Source organism: Fundulus heteroclitus, chromosome 18, assembly GCF_011125445.2.
Source record: "Fundulus heteroclitus isolate FHET01 chromosome 18, MU-UCD_Fhet_4.1, whole genome shotgun sequence".
NCBI lineage: Eukaryota > Metazoa > Chordata > Actinopteri > Cyprinodontiformes > Fundulidae > Fundulus > Fundulus heteroclitus.
Window position 1 is genome coordinate 12,276,814 of NC_046378.1, and position 26,213 is coordinate 12,303,026.

Consider the following 26,213-nt stretch of genomic DNA (forward strand, 5'->3'; position numbering starts at 1 on the left):
CTAACAGCGGGCTATTAGCACTCTGGTGTATAATATAGCTCAGTGCCTTACAACATCAAGCCTCCACAAACAATATTCATTAAGGAGGGAGCAAAGCTAAAGTCTCCTGGAGACGGCCCAATCATGGGAGCTTAGGGTTGATCTAAGGAGAAGGCTTCAATTTCCAGATTTTGTTCAGACCACTTTAAGACCCGACGGAGGATTGTTCTCTACTGAAGCAAGGAAGATCCTTCTGATCGAATCAACGGGGCCATGTGAAGAGGGGTGTGAGGAGGCATGTATGGAGAGGTCAGATCGGTACAAAGAGCTGGTGCAGGACTGCAGGGATGAGGGTTGGCAGACATGGGTGTACCCAGTGGGGGTCGGATGTAGAGGTTTCCCAGCTCAGGCGGCTTGGAAGGTGTTGACAGCAGTGTGGTCGACAGGATGTGAGAGAAAACGAGCAGGGTGAAGATTGGGCGAGGAAGCAGAGAGAGCCTCATGTTGGCCATGGAACAGAAGGGAGGAGTAAAAGCTGGCAGCCAGGAGTGAGGGAGTAGTGGCTGGCCACCACTGCTGACCTGCCAGCAGAGTGTTATGGTTAGGGGTCCAAACACTCCATGACTGTTGGCAACCATCTGATGTCACGCCTCCTTGGCTGATGGCTCCGGTCATGGCAGATGACTGAAGGAGAGGCACCTTTTGATGTGAATAATTTATTTTGTTTCAAATTTTAATAAAAATAATAATAAATTTATTCTCTGGAACATGATCATAGAGAAAGTGTTGGTCTGGCTGCCTATAAACACAGTGTAAACTGGCCGACGTAGTTCTGGCTTTGAAACAGAACGAGGCAAGCTGCATCATATTGAGCAGCTTAGGTTTTCAGATTAGAGATAAAAACTGTGAACTCACAACAACTCCCAACCCATCAGGGAGCTGAGAAATGGGAAGAATTAACATTAAGGGAACACCATGTCCATTTTTCTCCTCATGTGTTATGAAGTTATGTCGTCACCGGAAAAATCATTGTTATTTAAAAACAAGTTATCTATAATGAACCGATGCTGGTGTAGCTAAAAGACAGAATGCTTTCTCTAATGTCTGTTTCTGTTTGAAGCTCAACCTCAAGGCTAATGTTAAAAGCATTTCTTAAATAAAACCTGGATCTCTGAAATGATCTCCCATGTCTTTTATCATGAGTGTCTCATAGCAGAGCCTGTAATTTTCTCCCCACCTCTACATGTTGTCTGTACATTAATGTTCATGTTCAGGATGCTGTTATGTCACAAACTAATCACGAGAGTTTTTTCTTTACGTTATAGGGTCTGAGTGGCAGAAAATGAGCATAGATATCTATAATATCTCAATCTGTTTGACTGAATTGTTTCTCCAACATGGGAGAGCTGCAGCGTTTATTTCAATAACATTTACAATGAAAGAGTATTGTTTAAATTCATGCTTACGTAACTTAGGTGAAGTATTGATGAGCACATTCATTTAATTTAGTGGCCAACTTTCTTCCTTCCTCTTCCTTACAATTGCTCTCGTACTCCAACTCCACCTGTTTTACATGAGTGGACACAAATTCAGAGTCGGTACCTCTGGGGAAACTTGACCCACTTGACTTAGCTTTGTAGTACCAGTTAAATGAGAAATGGTTCTTTGATGGCCATGTTGTGAACTACACAACAATGGTAGAGACAGAGGATTTGACAGCATGACCAGCGGACAGTCATAAACCCTACAAGAAGGGTGAGGCAAATACAGTGCTGTATCCAGGCATAGTGGAAAGTTAAGTGGAAGGAAAATGTATGGTACAAAAAGGTGTACAGACAACAGAGATAACCTTGGATAAGGGTTGAGAGGATTGTGAATGAGACGATGTGGACTTCAACCAGAGTCAAAACTTCCTGATGTACTCAGGACTGGACAGTACACAGGGGAACAAAGTCCTCTTTTCAGATAAAAGTAAATTTGTATTTCATTGACAACTCATGCTTGCAGAGTATGAAGAAAGAGTGGAGAGGCGCATAATTGTGGTTACTTAGGTGGCAGCATGTCGTTTCCACTTATGGGGGTGATTTAACGCTGTTGGGGCAACCTGGGCTACCTTAACATCTCAGCAGTCTCACAGCCTGGTCGCTGCCACGCCATGCTGGACTGATGCACTAATCCAAGGAAAACAAGGCAAAACCAAGCACCAAGAGTACATATTCACTGATATACTTTCCAACAGACATTTCTGGTTTAAAAATAATATTCAACTAATATGGAGTATTTTAACTGTCCTCGAAACTGAATTTTGGGTTTTCATCATCTGTAAGGCATGATCAATCATCTTTATGACCAGAAATAAATGCGTGAAATGTATCACCCTGTTTGTTGAGCTTGTAGGACATTTACCTTTCTGAACTGAAAAGGGAAATAAATTAACTTTTCAGTTATACTCTCTTATACTGAAATGCACCTGTCATATCTTTCCAACCTGGTGGCTTGTTTTAACCAACCTCTCCTCCCACTAGACTTTGAACTAAATCCCACTCACAATTTCATGTGGGAAATGTGGAGTATTAACAAACAAGTATGACGAGTTTCGTTTGAAGCGGCACCAAAGGGGAAACCGCAACACTGAAAAGCATAACGTCCTTGCTTAATGCGGAGCAGGTCAACCACACATTTTACTATGGAACATGGCTTCCCAAAAAACTATTTAGTTATAACCGGTGGGATTGTGTTGTAAAATGAGACAAATGGAGCCGTCTCTAGGAACACAAATCAAGGATTCCTCTCAATCAACAGTGTGTGTGTGTGTGCATGAGCTCTGCCCACACATGCAGACGGCACCAAAATAACTGCAACTTCAGGTGCAGCGCAACAACTACATGATGCAACTGTTATGGGCAGCATGGAAGGAAAAAAAGATTGCATAGTGTTGAGATACTAAAAATTTTCAGATTTTAGCAGAACACCGATTACAAATTTGGGCAAATAGCATAAATATTACGAAATATTTACCCAGTTCTACGGGTTTCTATGTAGATTCTTACTAAAACTGTCTTCATGTTTAATAGTCCATTTTGTAATCTATATCATTGATTAAAAAAGGATTTGATCACATAAATTAAATGTAAGTTTCAATAGTTCCTCATTCCATTGAGTATATTGGTATTAAGTAATCTTCTACAGTTGTATGTGGCCCATTGAATATACCAGTGAATTAAAATAACACTGTGACAGAGAGCTGTGCATGTCAGCATCATTTTCCAGGGGCAAGAGACCTCACTTAGTGGAAAAAGAATGTGCCTTTCCCTGGGATCAAGTCCCAAATATGAATATTTTAGATCCTAGATTGACATTTTGAGTCATCTTGAGAAGTAAATGAGGTAAAGTAAAATTTCTACATAGTGAAGAGCCACTGGTTCGGTTCTGCACACATGCACAGGCTTACCATAGTAAAAGTCTCCCTGCTGATACATCATCAGAGTCTGAACCTCCGAGCCATCGTCTCTGCTGAAGGAAAAGGTCCTGGTGTTCTCTGGCCTGAACTGATTTTTCCAGGAGCCCCGGAAATAGACGGCGTTCACCAGAGTCAGACGGGTGACGCTGCTGAAGTCTTCAGCTGACAGCAGCGCACGGATCTTACCTGTAGAGAACGAAGTTCAGACTGAAATGCAGTCTACATTTGGCTTCATCTTCCCAACGCAGGTTTAAGTTGTGGTGCAGCTGTGAAGTCATGACTATGAATCTGGAAGGTTTAGTGCGTTTAGCTTTGATATAGCTTCCTATCTTTTAATCAAAGTAGAAAATGTAGACGTTAAAAAATGTAGCTGTACTATTTTATTCCCCGTTTCTGACTATTTTTTTCTCCATCTACTCCACTTACTCTCAGTGTGGTTCTCCACCCAGTTGTTGATCTGCTCGGCGACGGCCGAAGATTCGCTGAAATCCACGGTTTCCAGTTCGGCTCGAAAGTATTTCTTCATCAGGTGCAGAAACTCGGGGTTAAAGCCGATACCTTCCTGCAGGAAGAGGCTGTTTGCGAACCGGATCACGTAGTGAGCATCATCGTCGGAGAGCGCCTCTGTCAGGTTCTGGAGCACAGAGAACTCCAAGCCTACGGGACGGACGGACGCACACACACACACACACACACACACACACACACACACACACACACACACACACACACACACACATTACTCCTGTCCTTGTGCAGGAATGCTGACATGCAGTAACTACTTGCACGCCATTGCCATGCCATCAATTCCTGACATACGAATTATATTTATGATTTTTTTCTTTTTCCCTTTTGAATAATACTTTGAAATACTAGCCAAATATTTTATACCTTGTACTAAAAAATGTAATGCACAAGAAATGGATAAAGACACCAAATTTACTGTGGCCCTTTCAGAGCACAACTTATCTTTTTACTCAGGTCGGAGTGTTGTGTTACAGTCTGAAGCTGTCAGGATTTGGGTTTTGTTTCAGCTGTTTGTTAATTTTGATTTATTAGTTAACTCTCTGGTCTTTAAAATCAGTTTTGGTTTTGGGCTCTTTCTTGTTTGGTTTCTATTATAGCTTGTGTGTGTTGTGTTTAGTCTTAGGTTTAGGTTCTGTATTAGTTTTGGTTTATGGAATAGGTTAGATTTTATTGTAGTTTGATTTTATTTATGTTTCCAGTTCAGTTCTGTCTCTTCCCAGCAATCTGCCAGCTCACTCAATCTGTTTATCTGTCACTCCCCAAACACCAGTTACCAGCCTATCAGATCTGCTCACCTGTCAACCTCCAGTCACTAGCCAATCAGTTCAGTTCAGTTTCCACCTGTCACTTGTAATTAGTCTTCACTCCCGTTCACCTGCTCACTCCACTATATAGTTCTGCCTCGGTCTTCAGTTCTCTGCCAGATCATTAACGAGCCACGGTGAGTTTAGTTCCAGCATTCTTTATTCTGATTGACCTGTTGATGATAACCCGAGAGCCTTTTTTGATTCTGAGCCAGCCTGTTCCCTGATCTGTTTTTCCTGCCCTGTCTGACTGATTTACCGGTTTACCGACTAGTTTCTGTCCCATGGTTATCCGAGCTTGCTTTGCCCTGTCTGTACCTCTGCCTGTTTTGGACTGCTTTTTGTGTACCGGATTTTGGACTGCCCTTTTGATTATTGAGCCCGCCTGTCCCTGTTTTCACTATTAAAATCCTGTTTTTTGCCTTAACCTCACTTGTTTGGCTTGAATACTGGGTTTGCCTGATTCACGATCTTAACAGAATGATCTGGCCAAACTAAAACCTATCGCCCAACAAGTTTTTAGAGGTTTTTTTTTTTCCCCTCCACACGCTATGGCTTGGGAGGGTTCCAGATTGGCGTTCTGTCCCCCTGGTATCGGTCCCAGACGCCATCTCTCCAGCAGCCGCAGCAGCAGTAACCCGCTGCCTGCTCCGAGCTTACGATTGGGAGGGCTTTTTGTCACTAATTCAGGTTCTGCTCAGAATAGAGGGGATCACTCACCCAGCGACACCGCTGTCGGCTCTGCCCATGGGTTTTATCCAGACCCAACTCTGTTTATGGAGGTCGAAGCGGAGGTGGTGCGGGATCTTCGCCCGGATCTTTTTCTCTCTCTCCCTCCAGAGGAGGAGATGCAGGGAACACTGTGGGCTCCGCCGATCCCGGCTCTACCGACAGGATCAAACCTCCAGCAAGTCCTGCCGTCCCGCCGTCGGAGGAGGGGACGGAAACCTGTGGGTCGCTCCTTCACCCGTTCTGTTCGGCCGACAGGCGAGTCAGTACCGCGCCCGTCCGTTGCCACTTCCTGCCCAGTGGATCGGAGTCCGGTGCTCCCCAGAGCTGAGCAGCCCACAGCGCCTCCTGGTGGCGCCCGTGATGCTGAGGATCTGGCTCTGGAGGACCAGTTAAGAGCTTTTGCCCCTATTATTAAAGACCTTAGGGAGGCTCTTTTCTGCCAGTATTCAGAGGAGCTGGAGGCAAAATTAAAGGAGGTCGAGGGGCACTATAGAGCGGCTCTCCAGGGTTTCTATAGTGGACTCAATCCTGTCCCCAAGGGTCCAGCCGACGCCCCGACACCTGCACCTGTCCCAGAGGACCCGCCTCCTACCTCAGCTCCAGTGCCGGCCTCCGGCAGCTATAAGGCAGCACTGTCTGCGCAGCCGGCCCAAGACGCTGCAACCCCGGAGGGTCCGCAGCCGGCCCAAGACGCTGCAACCCCGGAGGCTCCGCAGCCGGCCCAAGACGTTGCAACCCCGGAGGCTCCGCAGCCGGCCCAAGACGCTGCAACCCCGGAGGCTCCGCAGCCGGCCCAAGACGCTGCAACCCCGGAGGGTCCGCAGCCGGCCCGAGACGCTGCAACCCCGGAGGGTCCGCAGCCGGCCCGAGACGCTGCAACCCCGGAGGGTCCGCAGCCGGCCCGAGACGCTGCAACCCAGGAGGGTCCGCAGCCGGCCCGAAACGCTGCAACCCAGGAGGGTCCGCAGCCGGCCCGAGACGCTGCAACCCAGGAGGGTCCGCAGTCGGCCCGAGACGCTGCAACCCAGGAGGGTCCGCCGCCGGCCCGCGACGTGGGAACCCAGGAGGGTCCGCCGCCAGTCTGCGACGTGGGAACCCAGGAGGGTCCGCCGCCAGTCTGCGACGTGGGAACCCAGGAGGGTCTACCACTGGCCCACGATGAGGGGGTTCAGACGAGCCCTCTTTCAGGCCGCAACTCGGGGGCTCATCGGGACACTGGGCGCCGTGGCCCTCGCCCAGACGACAAGCGGCGCCGTGGCCCTCGCCCAGACGACAAGCGGCGCCGTGGCCCTCGCCCAGACGACAAGCGGCGCCGTGGCCCTCGCCCAGACGACAAGCGGCGCCGTGGCCCTCGCCCAGACGACAAGCGGCGTCGTGGCCCTCGCCCGAACGACAAGCTCCGTCGGGGGCCTCGCCGAGAAGACAAGCACCCAGAGCCCCATGGAGACTTAGAGGCCCCTGGACCTCTTCTGAAGCTCTTACCCCCTCATCTTTGGCTTGACAGCCAATTTCCCAAGTGGCTGACCAAACTGTCTTTGTCGGAGGTTCTGGAAGGGTTATTGATGAGGTTCTGGGTGTTAAAGGGTCTGGGAGCATCTGTAGCCTGTAGCCAGGTCCCGTCTGAACCTGTAGCCTGTAGCCAGGTCCCGTCTGAACCTGTAGCCTGTAGCCAGGTCCCGTCTGAACCTGTAGCCTGTAGCCAGGCCCCGTCTGAACCTGTAGCCTGTAGCCAGGGGCCGTCTGAACCTGTAGCCTGTAGCCAGGGGCCGTCTGAACCTGTAGCCTGTAGCCAGGGGCCGTCTGAACCTGTAGCCTGTAGCCAGGGGCCGTCTGAACCTGTAGCCTGTAGCCAGGGGCCGTCTGAACCTGAAGCCTGTAGCCAGGGGCCGTCTGAACCTGAAGCCTGTAGCCAGGGGCCGTCTGAACCTGAAGCCTGTAGCCAGGGGCCGTCTGAACCTGAAGCCTGTAGCCAGGGGCCGTCTGAACCTGAAGCCTGTAGCCAGGGGCCGTCTGAACCTGAAGCCTGTAGCCAGGGGCCGACTGAACCTGAAGCCAGTAGCCAGGGGCCGACTGAACCTGAAGCCTGTAGCCAGGCTCCTCCTGAACTCTGTAGCCAGGCTCCTCCTGAACTCTGTAGCCAGGCGCCTCCTGAACTCTGTAGCCAGGCGCCTCCTGAACTCTGTAGCCAGACGCCTCCTGAACTCTTTAGCCAGGCCTCTCTTCTAGCTCTTAGTCCGGCGCTGTCTCCAGCCTTTAGTCCGGCGGCAGGTTCTGTTCTCTCTCTCTCCAGACGTCGGTTCCTAAGGGTCCTGTTCTACCGACGGTCCCCGAGGTTGCTGCTCTGCCGGCGGTCTCCGAGAGACCTGCTCCGCCGCCGGCCTATGAGAGACCTGCTCCGCCGCCGGCCTATGAGAGACCTGCTCCGCCGCCGGCCTATGAGAGACCTGCTCCGCCGCCGGCCTATGAGAGACCTGCTCCGCCGCCGGCCTATGAGAGACCTGCTCCGCCACCGGCCGCCGGACATCTTTGCTAACCGGGGCCGTCCTACAGGACACCCGCCGGATTACCTGTCTCACAGGGGTCGTCCGCCGGAGAACCTGACACGCCTAGGACGTCCGCCGGAGAACCTGACACGCCTAGGACGTCCGCCGGAGAACCTGACACGCCTAGGACGTCCGCCGGAGAACCTGACACGCCTAGGACGTCCGCCGGAGAACCTGACACGCCGAGACCGTCCTTCGGGACGTCCGCCGGAGAACCTGACACGCCGAGACCGTCCTTCGGGACGTCCGCCGGACAACCTGACACGCCGAGACCGTCCTTCGGGACGTCCGCCGGACAACCTGACACGCCGAGGCCGTCCTTCGGGACGTCCGCCGGACAACCTGACACGCCGAGGCCGTCCTTCGGGACGTCCGCCGAACAACCTGACACACCGAGGCCGTCCTCCGGGACGACCGCCTGAGAACCTGACACGTCGGGGCCGTCCTCCTGGACGACCGCCTGAGAACCTGACTCGTCGGGGCCGTCCTCCTGGACGACCGCCTGAGAACCTGACTCGTCGGGGCCGTCCTCCTGGACGCCCGCCTGAGAACTTGACTCGTCTTGTTTTGTTTGAGTTTATATTTGGACATTTATTTGATTCTAGCCCTCCGTCCTGCACCTCCCTCCACCCGCCCGGTCTAGTCCGTTTTTGTTTATCATTTGTCTTGTTTAAGGACGTCTGGTATCCGTCCTTAAGGGAGGGGCTCTGTCAGGATTTGGGTTTTGTTTCAGCTGTTTGTTAATTTTGATTTATTAGTTAACTCTCTGGTCTTTAAAATCAGTTTTGGTTTTGGGCTCTTTCTTGTTTGGTTTCTATTATAGCTTGTGTGTGTTGTGTTTAGTCTTAGGTTTAGGTTCTGTATTAGTTTTGGTTTATGGAATAGGTTAGATTTTATTGTAGTTTGATTTTATTTATGTTTCCAGTTCAGTTCTGTCTCTTCCCAGCAATCTGCCAGCTCACTCAATCTGTTTATCTGTCACTCCCCAAACACCAGTTACCAGCCTATCAGATCTGCTCACCTGTCAACCTCCAGTCACTAGCCAATCAGTTCAGTTCAGTTTCCACCTGTCACTTGTAATTAGTCTTCACTCCCGTTCACCTGCTCACTCCACTATATAGTTCTGCCTCGGTCTTCAGTTCTCTGCCAGATCATTAACGAGCCACGGTGAGTTTAGTTCCAGCATTCTTTATTCTGATTGACCTGTTGATGATAACCCGAGAGCCTTTTTTGATTCTGAGCCAGCCTGTTCCCTGATCTGTTTTTCCTGCCCTGTCTGACTGATTTACCGGTTTACCGACTAGTTTCTGTCCCATGGTTATCCGAGCTTGCTTTGCCCTGTCTGTACCTCTGCCTGTTTTGGACTGCTTTTTGTGTACCGGATTTTGGACTGCCCTTTTGACTATTGAGCCCGCCTGTCCCTGTTTTCACTATTAAAATCCTGTTTTTTGCCTTAACCTCACTTGTTTGGCTTGAATACTGGGTTTGCCTGATTCACGATCTTAACAGAAGCTGCTCTTAAACTGTTTCTTATCTTGCCTAGTCTCCTCACATCTGTAGGGCATGTGCAACACTTATGATATGCTTTTGCTACATACATTTTACAGTTTATTTTTGATTTTGGCATTGGGATGAAAACTCATACACAACAATCACCTGACCATCTTTGCTGGAAAAGTCAATGCTTTACACCCAGCCCGCAAGTGGGCAACTGTTTATAAGCAGAATTAATCAATCCATCTTCCCTGTTATGGGAAGATGGATTGATTAATTCTTTGCTGAACCCCACTTTGGAAAAAAAATCTTTTTTATATATGTAACAAATGTATTTATGTACATTTTTACCCGGAAAAGAGATGAGAAAGCTGAGGTGAGAATGCTCAAATATTTGCTTCACTTTCCAAATCTGAAAATGAGCTATTTTATAAGTGGCCACATGCTCAGCATCTGTTGGCACACTGTAAAACACAACTTTACAGTACAACAGCATGCTTTTCTCTCAGCCTGCCGAGTGCAATGCTTGTTTATCTCACCTGGCAGCAGGTGACTGAATCCCACAGCCTCTCGTATCTCCTCCAGTGAAGCGCCCCTGGCTCCCAGCTCCACCATGCCGAGGGCAACAGCCACGCTCAGAGGGGAGAAAATGATGTTGTCCTGACCCCCCGCCGCCTGCAGCCGGTGGTACAGTCTGACCGAGAACTCCGATGTGGTGTCCTCTGGAATGTCCGCCGCCCGGCAACCGTAGCCCGGCAACAGGATGGAGAGCAGGACGAGGAGGAGGAGAAGCAGGAACGAAACGTCCAAGATCGACATCTCAGCGTAGACTACAGGAGAGCTGAGGGAAAGAGGAATAAATAAAAGCACAAGAAGATAAACAATGCTGTGGTGACTGGGGAATTAAGAGAAGGATGAAAGGTGTGGAGATGGATAGATGAGTTACAGGAAAAGAAGTGATATGGAGGGGGATGGGTAGTAAAAGAGATGTGACAGGAAGGCAACCAGATGAACGTGATAAGAGGAAATGATTTGTAAGGGGGGGGGGCAGAGACATAAGTAGAGAGAAGAGGATTGCAGGCAGGAGAAAGAGGTGAAGGCATAGAGACAAGAAGGTAAAAAAAGAGGAGGAGAAGGGGGGGAAATTATTACAAAACAGATGGAGGACAAGGGGATTTTGGGAAATGACACAGATGTCAGAGAAAGCAGGGATATGGGATGGCACAAATGATATCAAGGTCAACAGCAAAACAGCAAATGTCTGTCAATCATTCTGCCATTTTAAATCCTACAGGACGTTTAAAATGGGATAAAAGGAATAAAGCTGCCGAATTGAAAAAAAAAAAACCTTTAAAATTTATGAGACTATTTCTCATAATGACATTTAAATTCCATTAACTGTTTTATAAATGAATAATTGAACTAAGAAACAAATGGTTACATAATTCACATAACAATGTGTGTTTATGTATAACTGTATATACCTTTAGGAACATTACTGTGTTTATTAAAGCTTTTCCACAATGCAGATTAAAAATAGACCTCTTTCTTCTCTTACATACACTCATCATAAGCATAAATGCCATGTGAATTTTGGAATTTGAGTCATTTATTTTCTCACTCTTTTCTTTGGATAAAGCTCAGCAACAGCTTGACGTCTTTATACTGTGTTTTTTTAACCCAAAGGAAATACTCGTTAATGCCAACTGCCATGAAAAAAGAATTGCAACAATTTTGAAAGGAATATTTAACAGAATACACTCCTCAGATGACTAGAAATTGGCTAAGATGATCAAAAAATTGTAATGGACGGGGATGGCGCCAAGCAATAAACCAACGGCATGAAGAATTTCTAGAGGTTTCAAGGTAAGAAGTTCAAATCTAAAAACACTGCACCGACTGTCAAGCATTGAAGGTTGTTTCACTGTTTGTGCTACTTGTGCATTGAACAAATGAGATGGAATAATGAAAGACTGGTGACAAATTCTTTAAGTTTATCGAAAATCCACAACTAGATGAATGAAACTGGGAAAAGACTAGGTTAATCTTAGGCTTTTGTATTGGCCATTCTGATTGTCTGAATTCAATGTTAGTAAAAGTGTGCGGACTATCCTTAGAATAGCCCAAACTTTTTGTACCAAGGGCCAAAGTTGTCAAGTCAAAAATACTCACTGGCCAAAGAAATACATATTGTACTATATTAAACTAAATCCGTATTGTGATTCTTTTACCTGCTTAACAATAAACTATGCTTGCAATATTTTAATGAAACAAATTAGTTGGATATTGTGTTAGAAAGCATAATGTAAATCATTGTTGATCCAAAACTTAGAAAGGGATTTGCATGCTTACCTTATCAAATAAAAGACTTCCCGTTTGGAAATTAGTTTTGGCTTGATTAGAAAAAAAAAAAAAACTCGGCTTTTAAGTAAAATTCACTTGTTATGGTCCTAATATATATAATATAGGTCGATATGTAGCACTTGGTGCACAGCGATGCTGTGTGTGGGCTGCCCTTCTCAAAAGCTCACCTATGTAACTAGGGTCGGATCTGTCAAAGCGAAATTAATTAGATATGACATTAACCTGATCAGACACATTTCTGGTTCTCTGATGAAGGATTTAATCTGGAGGAGTGAATGTGGCCTTGTCTTTACAAATAACTCCAAGACTTCTAAATCTGCTATCAGATTCCAAATCACGGAGGGAGATTGTTTAATTTTGGGACAGTGCAGTGTTGCCAGTGGCCCTCATGGCCGCTAAACCTGGAAGTTACAAGTCAAGCGCCTCTAGTGGCTACAAGTTACACGGTGCTGCTTTAAGCACCAATTTCCTGTTTCCTGCAATATTTCCAGTATGGAAAAAAGTTTAATTAATTAAAAAAAGCAACTAAAAATGATATGACATTCATGCTCATGGTGAGAGTACGCACAATTCTAACCAGATTTTTAAATCCCTCTCTGTATCCCGGCCTCTCTTCCTTCTGCTTCTCTCTACTTCCCTACCTTCTTTGGCTCGTTACCTCCCTACACTGACAAGGGATTACCCGCAGACAATGCACCATGTTTCTGCTACGGTTGTTGCCAAGCAACATTGTTTTCTGCTGGCCAAACAGAGAAACGGAGCGTCAGTGATATATGGCCGAAACCCGCAGAAAGCCGCTGAATTCAGACAGTGATAAAGAGGTAGCAGATTGTTTTGTTGTCTGTTTCTCTGCTGTGCTGCTGGCGTCAGACATGTTATTAGAGGTCCCAAGAATGGCTGGAATCTGCTGGCTAATGCTATATGTGTGAGATGGCAGGTGACTGTGCCATCAACAACAGAGACAATGGACACTGGCCAGAAACTGGGCGCCCCATCCCGCTGCGTACTGTCCTTTCCTCTGAGCCAGTCCATCTGACTGTGGAGCGCGGTTTCCAGTGCGGACGCGTGTTTGTCCTTGTGTCTTGCACGTAGACTTTCGCTGTTCTCCAAAAACCCATCGGGTTTCACGCCACGGTTCTGGCTGATTTTTATTTTGACTCCAACGCTGCTTGCAGTACTTCTGGCGTGAAAGACATTCTCAGAGTGTGACCTGAATTGTCCAAGGATTATATGCCCCAGTAAACTGGTTTTAACGAGGAAAAACCGATGAAACCTCCAGCTTGATTTCCAGTTACGGAAATCCGCTAAAACGTGATTCTGCTGTACAAAGTGAAAAAGACGAGCTGAAACATAATCAGACCAGTTTATTCACTTTGCACGTGATCTTTAAAATACATTTACAAACCACAACCATGCAACTGCAGTGTATTAATAATAATAATTAATCTTAAAGTGAAGTTGATAACAATGCAATTAAAATGCCAGGGTTTTGTGCTAAACAATTGATCATTTCAAAGTTTACCCTCTCTTTAATTACACATCTATAGTGCCTTGCAAAAGTGTTCAACCCCTCACACTTAAATTCAAGAGGAATAACTGATCACTCCCCCTTCATAGTCATTACTTTAGAGCCACCCTTTGTGAGCTGCAAGTAACTACAGGAGTCTGTCATGATTTAGGTTTTAGTTTGTTTTGGACTTTTCTTGAATCAGCCTGTCACCTCTCAGTCACCAGCCAGTATCCAATCAGCTCAGTCTCCTCATTCACCAGTCATTAGCCCAGATCAGCTTGTTTTTGCTTGTGAACAGCGATCTTCAAGTCTAACCACATATTCTCATCTGTATTGAGCTCTGGACTTTGACTAGGCCATTCCAACACAGTTAACTGTTTCCCCTTACACCATTCCAGTGTTGCTTTAGCAGCATGCTTCGGGTCATTGACCTGCTGGAAGCTGAATCTCCGTCCCGCTCTCTGATCACAGGACAGTTTCCCAGTCCCTGCTGCTGGAAAACATCCCAGCAGCACAATGCTGCCACCAGCATGTTTCACCGTGGGGATGGTGTTCTTGGAGGGATGGGATGTGTTGTGTTTGCGCCCCAAACATCGCATTTTGCTTGGTGGCTGAAAAGTTACATTTTAGCCTCATCTGACCAGAACACCTTCCTCCATATATTTGGGGAGTCACCCACATGCTTTTTGACAAACTAAAAACATGGCCTATTATTTTTAACACTCAGTAACTCCTTTTTTTCTGGCCACTCTTCCATAAAGTCCAGCTCTATGGAGCGTACGGCTTATTGTGGTCCTATGGACAGATCCTCCAATCTCTGCTGTGGAGCTCTGCAACTCCGTCAGGGTTACATTTGGTCTCTGTGCTGCCTCTCTGATTAATGCCCTTCTTGCCCCTTGTCTGTGAGTTCTGAAGGGCGGCCCTCTCTTGGCAGGTTTGTTTTGATATCATGTACTTCTAATTTGAGGGTGATGGATTTGATGGTGCTCAGGGGGAACATCAAAGATGTGGACATTTTTTTGTAACCCAGCCCAGACATGTACTTCTCAACAACGTAGTACTTTGTACTAAAAAGCAGGTAATCTGTTAGAGGACAAAATGTAGGGAAAAAAATATACAGTTACCTGGTGGCATATATGTGCACACCTTGAAATAAATGCTCATTACTAAAACTGCTACTCTGAAAATAAAAGATCAGCTGTTCTTGTAAATAGACTGAATTTGTATAGTTCTTTTCTAGTCACACTGACTGCTCAAAGCGCTTCTCCTGATGTTAAGTTGCTTTAGCTGAAGATAATTTGCAAACAGCATACAAAGGATCAAAATTATCTTTTCGCTCATTCAGGAAAAGGGTAAATGAAATCTACAGGTATATATGTAAGTAATGGTTAAATTGTACATGTCACAATAATCTTCCATATTTCTCTCCATCGCTGGACAAAGAAGTGGGGTTTGAAGGTATTTTCTTCCAAAGAAAACCTCCAGGCCTGGCTAAAATCGCTCAGCACTTTGCCGGACGATCTTTTACGGCTGAAATAAACCAGGTGGCAAGCTTTGGTCCACAATCCCTAAAAGTACAGCAAGTTTGGCACAGCAACAAAAACAAAACAATGCCAAACTACAGAGATACATGGTACTGGTACCATCAGGCTCTTTTTCATTTTGACATAACATATTTGGTGTCTGCAAGAAAGCTGAAAATGTAGCTGGATTTTGTTTATGATCATCACTGAGTCCAAGGATATTTCCAAATCAAACATGATGTGATTGACTTCTGCAAAATTAACTGAAAACAATGCATATCAGAGGGAATCCATTCCTAGAGGAAAATCAGAGAAGTTTTGTGAATACATTTTGGTTTAAAATATATTACAATCTGAGAGATTTAGCTAAATCTTGCCTAAATAATATGGGGGATGCTGTCAGAGCCCTATCGAAGAAGACTGAATTGGGAAATTAAATCATAACGTGCACCAACAAAGTATTAGTTTATTTGTTTTGTATGCAACTATCCAACCAGGTAACTGCTGATTTGTTATTACGATCTGTTGGGTCATTCGGTGTATCCACAAAGGTATTTTGTCGTTTAAGCTGAGCTGAGCATATGGACATCGCCATTTGGGAGAACATAAACGGCCATGTTTGAAAGCGGGTCCCAGAGAGGATACATTTCAAAACGGTGGTTTCATGTTTCCGTGTGTACATGCGAGCCGGATCTGTTCTTAAACAATGACGTTGTAGCTTGTAGCTCCCACAAATCACAACAAACATGGCAGCGTCTGGTGTTGCTTTCCTGCTGGCGCAGATTTTGGCTTTGTTACGGCTGGTAGTAATGTCCTTGGGCTCTTTTCTTTTTTTTGTGTGTCCTGTCTGGACACGTAGCATTAAGAATTAATGCCAAAAAAGAGCCCAACAGATTTTATGGACTATTCCTTTCTAATAAACCCAACCTACGCGGCGTGTCCCCTGCCAGCCCACATAAGGATCCCGTTGAACACACATAAACGTTGTGTTTACGTCACATGAATTGTCTGCGCATGTTTTTTTATGTTTCTTTGGCAGTGTCACAGCGCCACCAATGAGCCCAGCATACCTACTACAGCGTTTTCAGATGTGCTGTGTCCTCCCGTGTGGATGCACAAATGTTCAACGTTTATGAACACTTACCATGTTCGTCTGTAGACAGGACCTTATATTCTGTTCAGTTGTAGAAGATTAATGCAAAACTAAAGGTTTAAGTTGTTTAAAAGCTATTTTTCAGGGTCTAATTTACTTACATGACAAAACCTTTATTCAGCTCTTCTCAGGTTCATACATTGCAGCTGTTTGTCAAACGTTAAGCCATTCTTACCTAATGCTGTTCCAACCATGTTGCCCAGAAAAAGAAACCGACCCAGAGGCTGGGAGAGAGAGAGAGAAGGGCCAGCTGGCACACATGTAAATGCAGGTAGTGTTTCTGACCTTCTGAGCTGTGGGAGCTGAACTTTCTGGAGACTGGCGCTACTATTTTTCTGTAAGAAAAGTCCCAGCCCTGCAGCTCAGGGAGGGAGAGCAGCCACCATGTGCGGTGGTGTGAAAGCATGAGAGGATAGCGCCATGGGTGGCTGGCTTTTACTTGAAACGGTGACGCCGTTCTGACCTTTGGAGTTGTGGCGCACCATCTGCCAGCGGCTCCCACACTTTGCCAGCTTGGTCATTGATGAGTTTGCGCACAACCTTAGCTTTGGTCTACTCAGGTGCGTTTCTCACAGTACCTTAAAAAAGAAACCTAATAACATGCTGTACATGCTCTCCCGTGACTAAAAGGGCAGAATATGTCGGGAGTTCTCTCGTGGTTTGAGTTACAGGAGCTTAATCCTGACGAGTTAATTCCGTGCAATTAAACTCTCTGGCCTTTAAAAGCGGCCTTTAATCTTTCTGTGTAATCCTAATTCTCAGACAGAATGGATCGGAGGTTGACATTTTGGCAATCACAACATGACGTCACCCGAAGCCGTGTCCACGTACATAATCCTTACTGCCATTTAAACTCGACACCTTTCCACGGCGTGTCATGGAGGCCAGGGGAATTTACTAAGCATCCTCGCCTCGTGATCCTGAACCACAAGCACACGCACAAACACACGCCGATTCAGGTGTTTACGCAGACTTTCCAATCGAGATTACCAAGGCAACTGCCAGTGATGGGCATTTTTCTTCTTGCCAACCTGACGGAGAGACATTTCTTTCTTTCACCCGTTGAATATATCTCACTCCTTCAAGGTAGGCAGATAAACCCCTTTCTCTTTTCACACTCCACTAAGCAATTTCTGCCTCCAATAACATCTCTCTTTGAAAGATCTCTGCACATCAGTTCCAGTCACTTAATGCTCCCTCTCTGTAATACACACACGCAAGATTAACAGCCATGACTGCCGCGCGGTTACAGGAAAGGAAAAAAAACAAGAATAACCTGCCTGCTCCGTTTCATTTTTGTCTTTTTGGATATGAAGAGATGCAGCAGACTTTTCTTTTATTTATGGGGCTTTACACTTTGAAAGTGCTGAGGCCTAGACAAGTTCTGTGAAAATGTTAATATCTTATTTCATCAAGGCCTTTTCCTATGGGAATAAACTGCAGAGAGTGATGTCTGTGATTATGTCTGGCCTAGAAAAACCTTGGATCCCAGCGTTGGGCGCTCTTTAGAAAATGGCAGGGTAATCTTGGCATGACTTCACTGCGAATATGTATAACTTATGAGGGGCTTCGCAGAAAGGAGATAATGGATGCTGATTATCATTCATGCGCTTTCCTTAGAGGTGCCACTGGGGCAACTTTTAATTTCAATTTGAACAGAGTCAAACGCAGGAAGACACATGCATGCGTGCACAGAAAGCGATTAAACTTACATTAAACCAACACGATTAAGGTTTAATGTTGCCCTCCTGCAGAGCTACTTTCTGCGTTCGGCTCTTTATCCAGTCACAGTCCATGAAAAACTGTTTCAACTCTCTTGTACCTGTGGAAGTGGATTTGAAATGCATCGTCTTGGAAATTATCTTCAATGCCATGCTGAATTTTAATAGGATTCCTTTTATTTTATTTTATAACATTTGTATAAATTAATAATATATCTTAGAGCAGAATCCGAGTAAATACTGTGTAGTTTTTTGCCAAGTGCACACCACTGGCAATCTTTATAAGCCATCTTAAATTAACCCCAACTTTGTTTAGTGGTCTGTGGAAAACAAAACGCGTCCTCTCTGTAGTGGCTGGGAACCTTGAAGAGCCCAATAAGGTGGATCCAATCCATCAATCAAGCTGCAGAACCCCTAGGAACTCAAAATCTAAGATCTATATTCAGACATAATCTGGTTGGCAGAAAAACTGAAATTTTTAGGTCAGATCCAGAAACTCCAACCAGATCCATCAGTCTGGGGTTCTTTTTAGCGTATGTTTCCAATCTTTCTCCTCCAACAAGCTGATCTATTGGCTGAAAAAAGTTATAGTATTGATTAATCACTCTGCAGAACAGAATCTCCCAAAACTACTTGGTAGCGCTCCACAACACTAGCCTCCTAGGAAATCTCGTGCCTATCATTCATCGTTTCCTCCTTCTGTCACATGCAGGAGGGACATCCTCTGTTTCTTTAGCTTTAAAGGAGACATATCGTGCTTTTAAACGCCTTCCTTTTCGCATTTCAGACCACAACTCATTCAGTTTATATTCTGTCTGGATGACAGAATATAAAGATATCTATGCTGCGCCTGGAGAGGCTAACTTCAACTTTTTTTCACTCCTAAAGACCCTAGGTGCACAACAAAATGCATTTAAGGGCTAAAAAAATGGATTTTGCCTGATATGTTCCCTTTAAGCTTGCAACATTTACTCCTAGCTGGATCTCTAGGGGCTGTTGCCATATTTTTGTACCATTTTCGTTGTTTTTGCAAGGCAATGATCTCTGAGCCTTTGTACAATTCTCTGGACATATTTCCAATCATGCAATGACAAATGATCAGCCCAGATATTTGAGCTGTTCCATCTCAAGCACTCCTAATGCAACTAATGAAGCCCCTGACTGGTTGGACCAGGTGGGACTGGTCCCATGCCTGATTTGCAAATGTTTGCTGCTATAAGGGAACCTCTTCAGGAATTCCATCGAAAGTGGGATTCAATGCTGAATTTGGATAAGATCCTTGTAATATTAGCTTTTTTAATTGTTTAAGCCATTGGCGTCTAAACCTTTTGCTTCATGGGCCAAAATTATCGAGTCAAACGTGCTTGTGGGCAACAAAAATATGTTGTTTTGTTAAATTACAAATGCTAAACATTTATCTTTTTGTTCCCCATCTCAACAATAAACATAACATTAATGTTTTTGTGAAATGAATAAGGTAGTCTTATTTTTGCTGGAGAGGGATCTGTTAATCCAAATAATCCTCTGGGTTTGCCTTATTAAAAGAAAGTGTCCAAATGTTCGTGGAGGGAGTCGAAAGATTTTAATTTTCTCTGCCTACAAAAGAAAACGCTATTTAAAACAAATAATAAAACATATCTATCTTCTTTTAAGTAGAAGTAGCTTGATATGTGTGGTCCTATTTACTATGAAACAACATAGAGAACAAAAAAAAAAAAACAATACTTTGTGTTGTAGCTAATATTTTCAATTGTATGAATATTTCTCAATAACATATCTGCTCTTTTTAAATTCTTTTTTTTATATTTTTTGTTAAAAAAAATTAACAAAATCTCCCAAATCTCTCAACCCACTGTGTTGTTTGGCCAGATATGTAACACTAATTCTAGGGCCAAGAAGAAAAATCAGTCCAAGGGCTGTAAATGGCCCACACGCCGCAATTTGGACACCCTGGTTCAAGCTGTTTGTATATTTGTGTGGAATCTGTTTATAGTAACCAATAGGAACAAGGATAGATACAAACTGTATTCTCAAATTAGCAACTTGATTTAGTAAACCACTTCCTGTGGAATCTGCCAACAAAGTGAAGCCCGCAACGCGTACATTGTGTTCTCCGTGCAGGGCAAAATTAATCACACCTACGCCTAAAAGAAGAGACGTGAATAGGGTTATGGTGACAGAAAGCTGAGCTGGCGCATATGAAAACTAAACCAGGATGACCTTCTTTTAGAATTTTGCAAAAGAAAAGACCTGAATAATAACAAGTAGACAAGGGAGTAGGCGGAGACAGGGAGTCCTCTGAGGAGGTGAAAATGAGCAGCTTCCATGCAGATACCTGTTTTGTTTCCGATGGGAGTGTTGGGCCATTGTCATACCCCAAGGTAAACCCAATAGCTCTTAAGTGTATTTTTTTCTCTCCCCCCACACTGTGTATCAGAAACATACACAAAGACAAACACCCTAACGACCCGGCTGCTGTGGGAGCAGAGTCAGGAGCTCTGAACTGTAATTATATCGGCCCGGATTTGGGGTCACTGTGAAAGGTAAAAGGGATTTAAGGCTTTGTCAAGCAAAAAGGAGACGGAAGGGATGCCTGAGTGCAGGAAGGGTGGTTGCCAACGAGTGCTGAGAGGAAAAATGGCTGTGTATGTGTAAGTATGCGCAACATTTTGAAGAAAAGTAAACCAGGCGGATGACCCTGATTTAGAGGCCAGGTGTCGAGAGAGATGGTAGCGTGATGATGAGAGTCTCACACAAATTAAACTGGCTTTAGCTTTCTTAAGTTATAGAGCAGTTTCAGCAAGGAAGACATAATCCCTTTGTTTGCATTTCTAGACCATGGAGTAGGAGAAATTGAAGTATTAATCCTATTAGCAGAAGACATTTTTAGAGGTGGGGATCCGGCCTTCAGGAAAGTAAAAACCCTGCCTGGTTTTCCTTCATCTTGTTCACTTAACCAGGTGATTTTACTCCCTGTCGTTGCTGTGTGGAGCTGGAAATGCAAATGGTTGGAACTAATCTCTGGACTGGCTTTGTACATTCTGAGCCTGGATTCGCACTTAGTGACTTACAGAAGTATTTATAGCAATAAAACAATTTCCCATTTCATCACATTATGACCAAACTGTATGACAGAACAACACAAAGTAGTGCATAGTAGTGGAAGGCAAACATATACATAATTCTAAAATGTGTATACAAGTATGGCATGCACATGGACTCAGGTCTCATTACTTTGATACTCCTAAATAAAAACTAGTGCAATCTATAGATCTCAGAAGTTAGCTAATTAGAAAAAAGTCATAATTTTTGTAATTTTATCCCAAAATACAGCTGTCCTGTGAAGGTCCTAGAGGGATGTTGTTGAACATTGGAAAAGAAACAGCATCATGGTTACCAAGGAAACAACAGACTAGTCAATGAGTCTGTTGAGAGGTTTATAATCCTAATCCTGAATTAGAAGCAGCCTTAGGCCAAAAAAAACGATATCCCAAGCCTTGAACGTCTCAATGGCTACAGTTTAGCCATCCACCTAAAATGCTAGACAGGGCAAAGAGAACATGAATAATGCTGGGCAAACACTGTACGATATTTTTAATCATTGTACCCAGATACAGCTAAAACTGTACGACGAAACCGCAGGGTTTAAAAGTTCCCTGCTCACGGTATATGTTCTTACATTTTACGGCCCGATGCTCTGATGCGTACAGTAGTACAGTACTGCTCACACTGTACATCCAAAAACAACACATCAGATTCAGCCCCGTAGAGAGATGGCGCTACTCGGACTCGTCTACCCGGAAGCCAAACATAAACAGTAGAAGAAGAAAAAGGCGGAAGTGTCGATGCTCACTGTTAAATATGAGGCTTACTAGAACGAAACACACTGTCTTGGCAATTCTATGAGTTGCTCGTCCGTAGTTTGACTCCATGTTACATGTACCGCCGCCATGCTTCTCTCCATTCCTATGTTTTCGTTTGAGAAGACGAAGAAGAATCTACTTGTTTGTGATTCCAAAAAAAGTAAAAATAAACAAAGCAACTGGACTTGTTTTCCGTAGTTGAAGACGTTTCGCTTCCTCTCCAGGAAGCTTTCTAAATTCAAAAAGTCTGGAGTAATGTGGAGTACCAAGCTTTATACTACTGCCCAAACAAAGGCCTTGTAATGGCCTTTGTTTGGATAACATGCAAATACAACCGGAAAGTCCAGTTGCTTTGTTTTTTTACTTTTTTTGGAATGACCATGACCTGGATGACTGAGAATCTTCACCAGCATACTTGTTTGTGCGTGCGCAGTGCGCAAGCTTGGGGGAAATCGGCTCGTAGACGGTTGTAACTCCGCTTCAACAGCAGGACGCGCTCACAATCGCTCACGATCACTCATGAGGGCCGACTGAATTTCAAACATGTTTGATTTTCAACCGACCGATTCCTGATCAGGAGGTGGTCGAGAGAGGCGTATCGGCCCTTGTTAATCCCTGTATGCTACACGACGCAGGACGCACGATCAAGCTGAAACTCGGCCCCATTCAAAAAATTCTCGTACGACTGAAGAATCGACCCGAAAAGGGCAAAAACCCGTACAATGTATGCCCGGCTTAAGGAGCAGCTAAGATGCTTATGGCAATTCTGGAGGAGCTGCAGCGAATCTGTCAATAGTGTTAGTTGTAGATTCAACACATCTAGCCTTTATGGAAGAGTGGCAGTTTGCAACAAACCAAGTAGGGGGCAAAACAAACATGTGGAAAAGACGCTCTAAGTCAGGTGAGACCAAGACTGAACTCAATGCTCTTCACGCAAAACTTTATTGTGGTGGAAAACAAACGGCATATAACCCTGAACGCACCACTTTCACTACCCTACCACTGCGGTGGCAGGATCATGATGTGGGGGTGCTTTTCTACAGCACGGACAGGGAAGCTGGTCTGACTTGATGTGAAGATGGATAAATTTAAATACAGAGTAATCCAGAACAACGTCTTGTAGAGGCTGCAACAGACTTACATCTAAAACTATTGAATAAACTCGAAAACTGCTCTCAAATAAGAAAGTTCAATAGTTTAAATACGTTTACACTGCACAGCAGAGAAACGCGCCTATATCTAAAGAGTAATAAAGATCAACCAGCAAGGTACAGGCACAACCCTCTGAGCAGTGAGTCCACATTTTAGCAGAAAGGATGGATCTGAATTTGAAAACCGTAATAATGACAGAAAGAAGTCAGTGCATTTTGCACACATATCCCATTACCAAACTACTTTCAACGTTCCCATCTGTCCACCACACAGAAATCTGTTTCTGTCAGTTTCATCACCTCCACTCTGGATTCAGCTGCCTGCCGAAACTCAGTCAGTCACTGTGTTGATTTCAAGGAGGAGTTTGGTGTGAACAAGTCATCCATCCATCCATCCATCCATCCATCCATCCATCCATCCATCCATCCATCCATCAGAATTTGCCCACACAAAAAACTTATGTGATAAACAAAACCTTCTGTAAAACATCAAGACCAAGAAATGTTTATAACTGTATAGCGTGTGAAAGTATGTTAACTTGTGACAAACACAATTTCATAACACACAGAGACAATTTGGTCTCGAAGTAAGCTCTGTTTTGCCTTTTACAAAACTGTATTTTAATGTAAAAAGTAAAACATAGTTCACTGTACAACTGGTGCATTGAAACTACATGCAAAGCTAAAGGTAAAGGAATAGAAAAAAAATTAATTGCATCTGAACTCAAGCCGCGAACAGCACCGGACAGAATGTGAGACACTGACGAAACCCCAGCTTCTCTGTTTTTTAAAAAGAAATCATCAAAACATTCTAATCCTTCGTAATCTACCATGAAGTCACATGTATATAACATACATGCTTTTTTCTATCTTAAGCAATATCACACTCTCCTTTGTGTATACATCATTTCTGTACCCCTGATTGTAAAGCCATGCGGCACGTTATCTCAGGATAATCACAGCTGGAGGTCTCGGGGATCTGTTAGAGAACATTAGAGATCAAACGGCTGTGTGAAGACCAAGGAACACAGCAGACAGATCAGGAAGAAAGCTGTGGAGGCATCTAAAGCACGGTTAGGTTGTGACACAATATCCCCAGCTTTGACCATGTCAGAGAGTGCTGTTCAACCCATCATGTGAGATGGGAAAGTGGGAAAGAGTACAGCAAAACTGCAAACCTTCCAAGACAAAGTCGTCCACCTAAACTGACAGGCCAGACGAGGAGAGCATTAATCAGAGAAGCCGTCTCAGGCATGCTAACTCTGTAGGAGCCAGAGTGAAAGAATCTGTGGACAGCACAACTGTTAGCTGTGCTGTCCACAAATCTGGCCTTTGCAGAGAAAAGGGACGAAAACAGCAATTTCTTAAAAGCAAACCATAAGACGTCCTGTTTGTGGTCTGCTACAAGCCATGTAGGAGACAACACAAAGAACAAAAAGCAATATAAAGGAAGAAATGCGACCACCATTAAACAGAGCTAAAGTGGAACTGTTTAGTTTAAAGCATATTCAGGTGTATTCCTAGTAGAAGTCCAGAGCTAAATGTAGATTAAAAACTGTGGGAAGGCTTAATAACAGATATCCATGGGTGCTCCACATACAATAGGACTATAAGCATAAACTAGTTTGCAAAGAAGAAGGGACAAACATTTTTACTCTCTACACCAAAAGACTTGCAGGTGGTACCTGAAGTAAAACGGGATTTTACAAATTTCTGGTTCAAGGGGGTTGAATGCAAACTTTTTGCATTTTTATCTTAAAAAAGTAAAATCCACTTGACAATAATGTTTTTATTTTCCTTGTCAAGCACATAAAGATTCTGATAAAACTGATTTGAGTTTGTGGTTGGCAGGTGAGAAACTGCTGACAGGTACGAGTGCTTTTAAAAAGCACCTTGTTTAACTAAATCTTAAAGGACTTTAGAAATTATCATCTTATTTTGACGCCTATTTTGCTTAGAGATTTTATGTTTGCAACCTCCGTGTGTAAACTGGCCTCGCTCTGAGTGACTTCATTGGCATTTCCTCGGACCCAGATGCACAGGAGTCAGAAAATCCTGTTTCACACAAAGGTAAACTATATCACAATGATCAGCGTGGTCTTCTTTGGCATTGTATATTATAACCCTATGCTGTAACCAATGCAGTTTTTAGTTAATAGCAGAAGCAGAACAAACTTTTTTGTTTTGCTCTGCTGATATTTAACAGCAGAAGAGAAGCACAAGAGGTTTGGTACCAGCTCGAAGGAAAGGCATATTATATGGTCGGGGATAAACAACCGCACTGTTTATTACAGGTTTCTCTCCCTTATTCTCTGAGCAGAAGGGGAAAAAAACTGACAGAAGCACATCAATAGGCCTGCAAACACACAATCATACAGTCGAAGGGCGATCGCAGCTCCTCGACGTGAGGCGTGTTGCTTCTCCCTTCCCCGCTCGCTTTGGTTTCGCTCGGATGATTCGAAAGACATTTAATTATTGAAATGCAATTAAGGCATTAATGCTCTGTGGGAATAGGCAGTGCAAACACACAGACACACACACTCACAAAAACACACATACGCACACACGCATCATAGGAAAGCAGGGAGGAAACAGCAGGTTATCAGCAGGGATTAAGGAGAGATTCAGATGCGTACGGTTTTAATTCATAGGGATCAGGATTTAAACAGATACTCTTCTTTTTCGGGATATGAAAGGCCAACTACAGGCCTGAATTAGGACATTATCCGGGACGACAGAGATAAAGAGACTAGAGGTGGATTGAGACCACAAGGCTTGAGAAACTGGAGGACTTTGTTGTTAACAAATGATGCAATATATCTCAACCCAGAATATGTTATTCATTTTTTTCTATATCAATGTGTAAACTGAATACATTGAATCAAACATTTTACTTTTACAGATTACTTGATATGTCCTTTCACCATGAACCAAACACCTAAACAGTAATATGTCTCTTATTAAGACGTAAGGACATCTTTTGGCTCAGTTCATACACCTACATGCATCAAGCCAAATGGAAACATTGAAATACCTGCATGAAGGGAGAAAAATAACAACAACAAAACAAGAGTATGATCATGTGTGTGTGTGTTTGGGTGGGGATGAGGTACATGATAAGGCTACTGTGCAACGCATCTTGTTAATTTACACATATGTGCTCGATCCTCCTTTGGCTGCCTTTCAAGGACAAGAGCCCCACGGCATCCACTGAGATGATTTTTGAGTGGGAAAAACAACAGGAGAGGGGGGGAAACAGTGCAATCGCGACAGAAATCAAACGGTCCTGGGTGGTGGTGGTGGACACATGGTCAGTGTTAATCAGCGTTTCCCTTTCCGTGTCCCACCTTGATCAAAAACAGAGCCCACACATGTTGATTACGCCGTGC

At 44.5% G+C, this 26,213-nt stretch overlaps 1 protein-coding gene across 1 annotated transcript in view; it reads right to left on the reverse strand.

Annotated features, from left to right (window-relative positions):
* Positions 1–26,213, reverse strand: part of serpini1 (serpin peptidase inhibitor, clade I (neuroserpin), member 1) — a 34,708-nt gene that overhangs the window by 8,207 nt on the left and 288 nt on the right. The window contains exons 2-4 of the mRNA XM_012874829.3: positions 10,079–10,380; positions 3,866–4,096; positions 3,431–3,625 (exon numbers count right to left, since the gene is read on the reverse strand). Of these exons, the coding sequence (XP_012730283.2) occupies positions 3,431–3,625; positions 3,866–4,096; positions 10,079–10,358 (706 nt within the window). The 5' untranslated portion in view covers positions 10,359–10,380. The remainder of the gene's footprint in view (positions 1–3,430; positions 3,626–3,865; positions 4,097–10,078; positions 10,381–26,213) is intronic.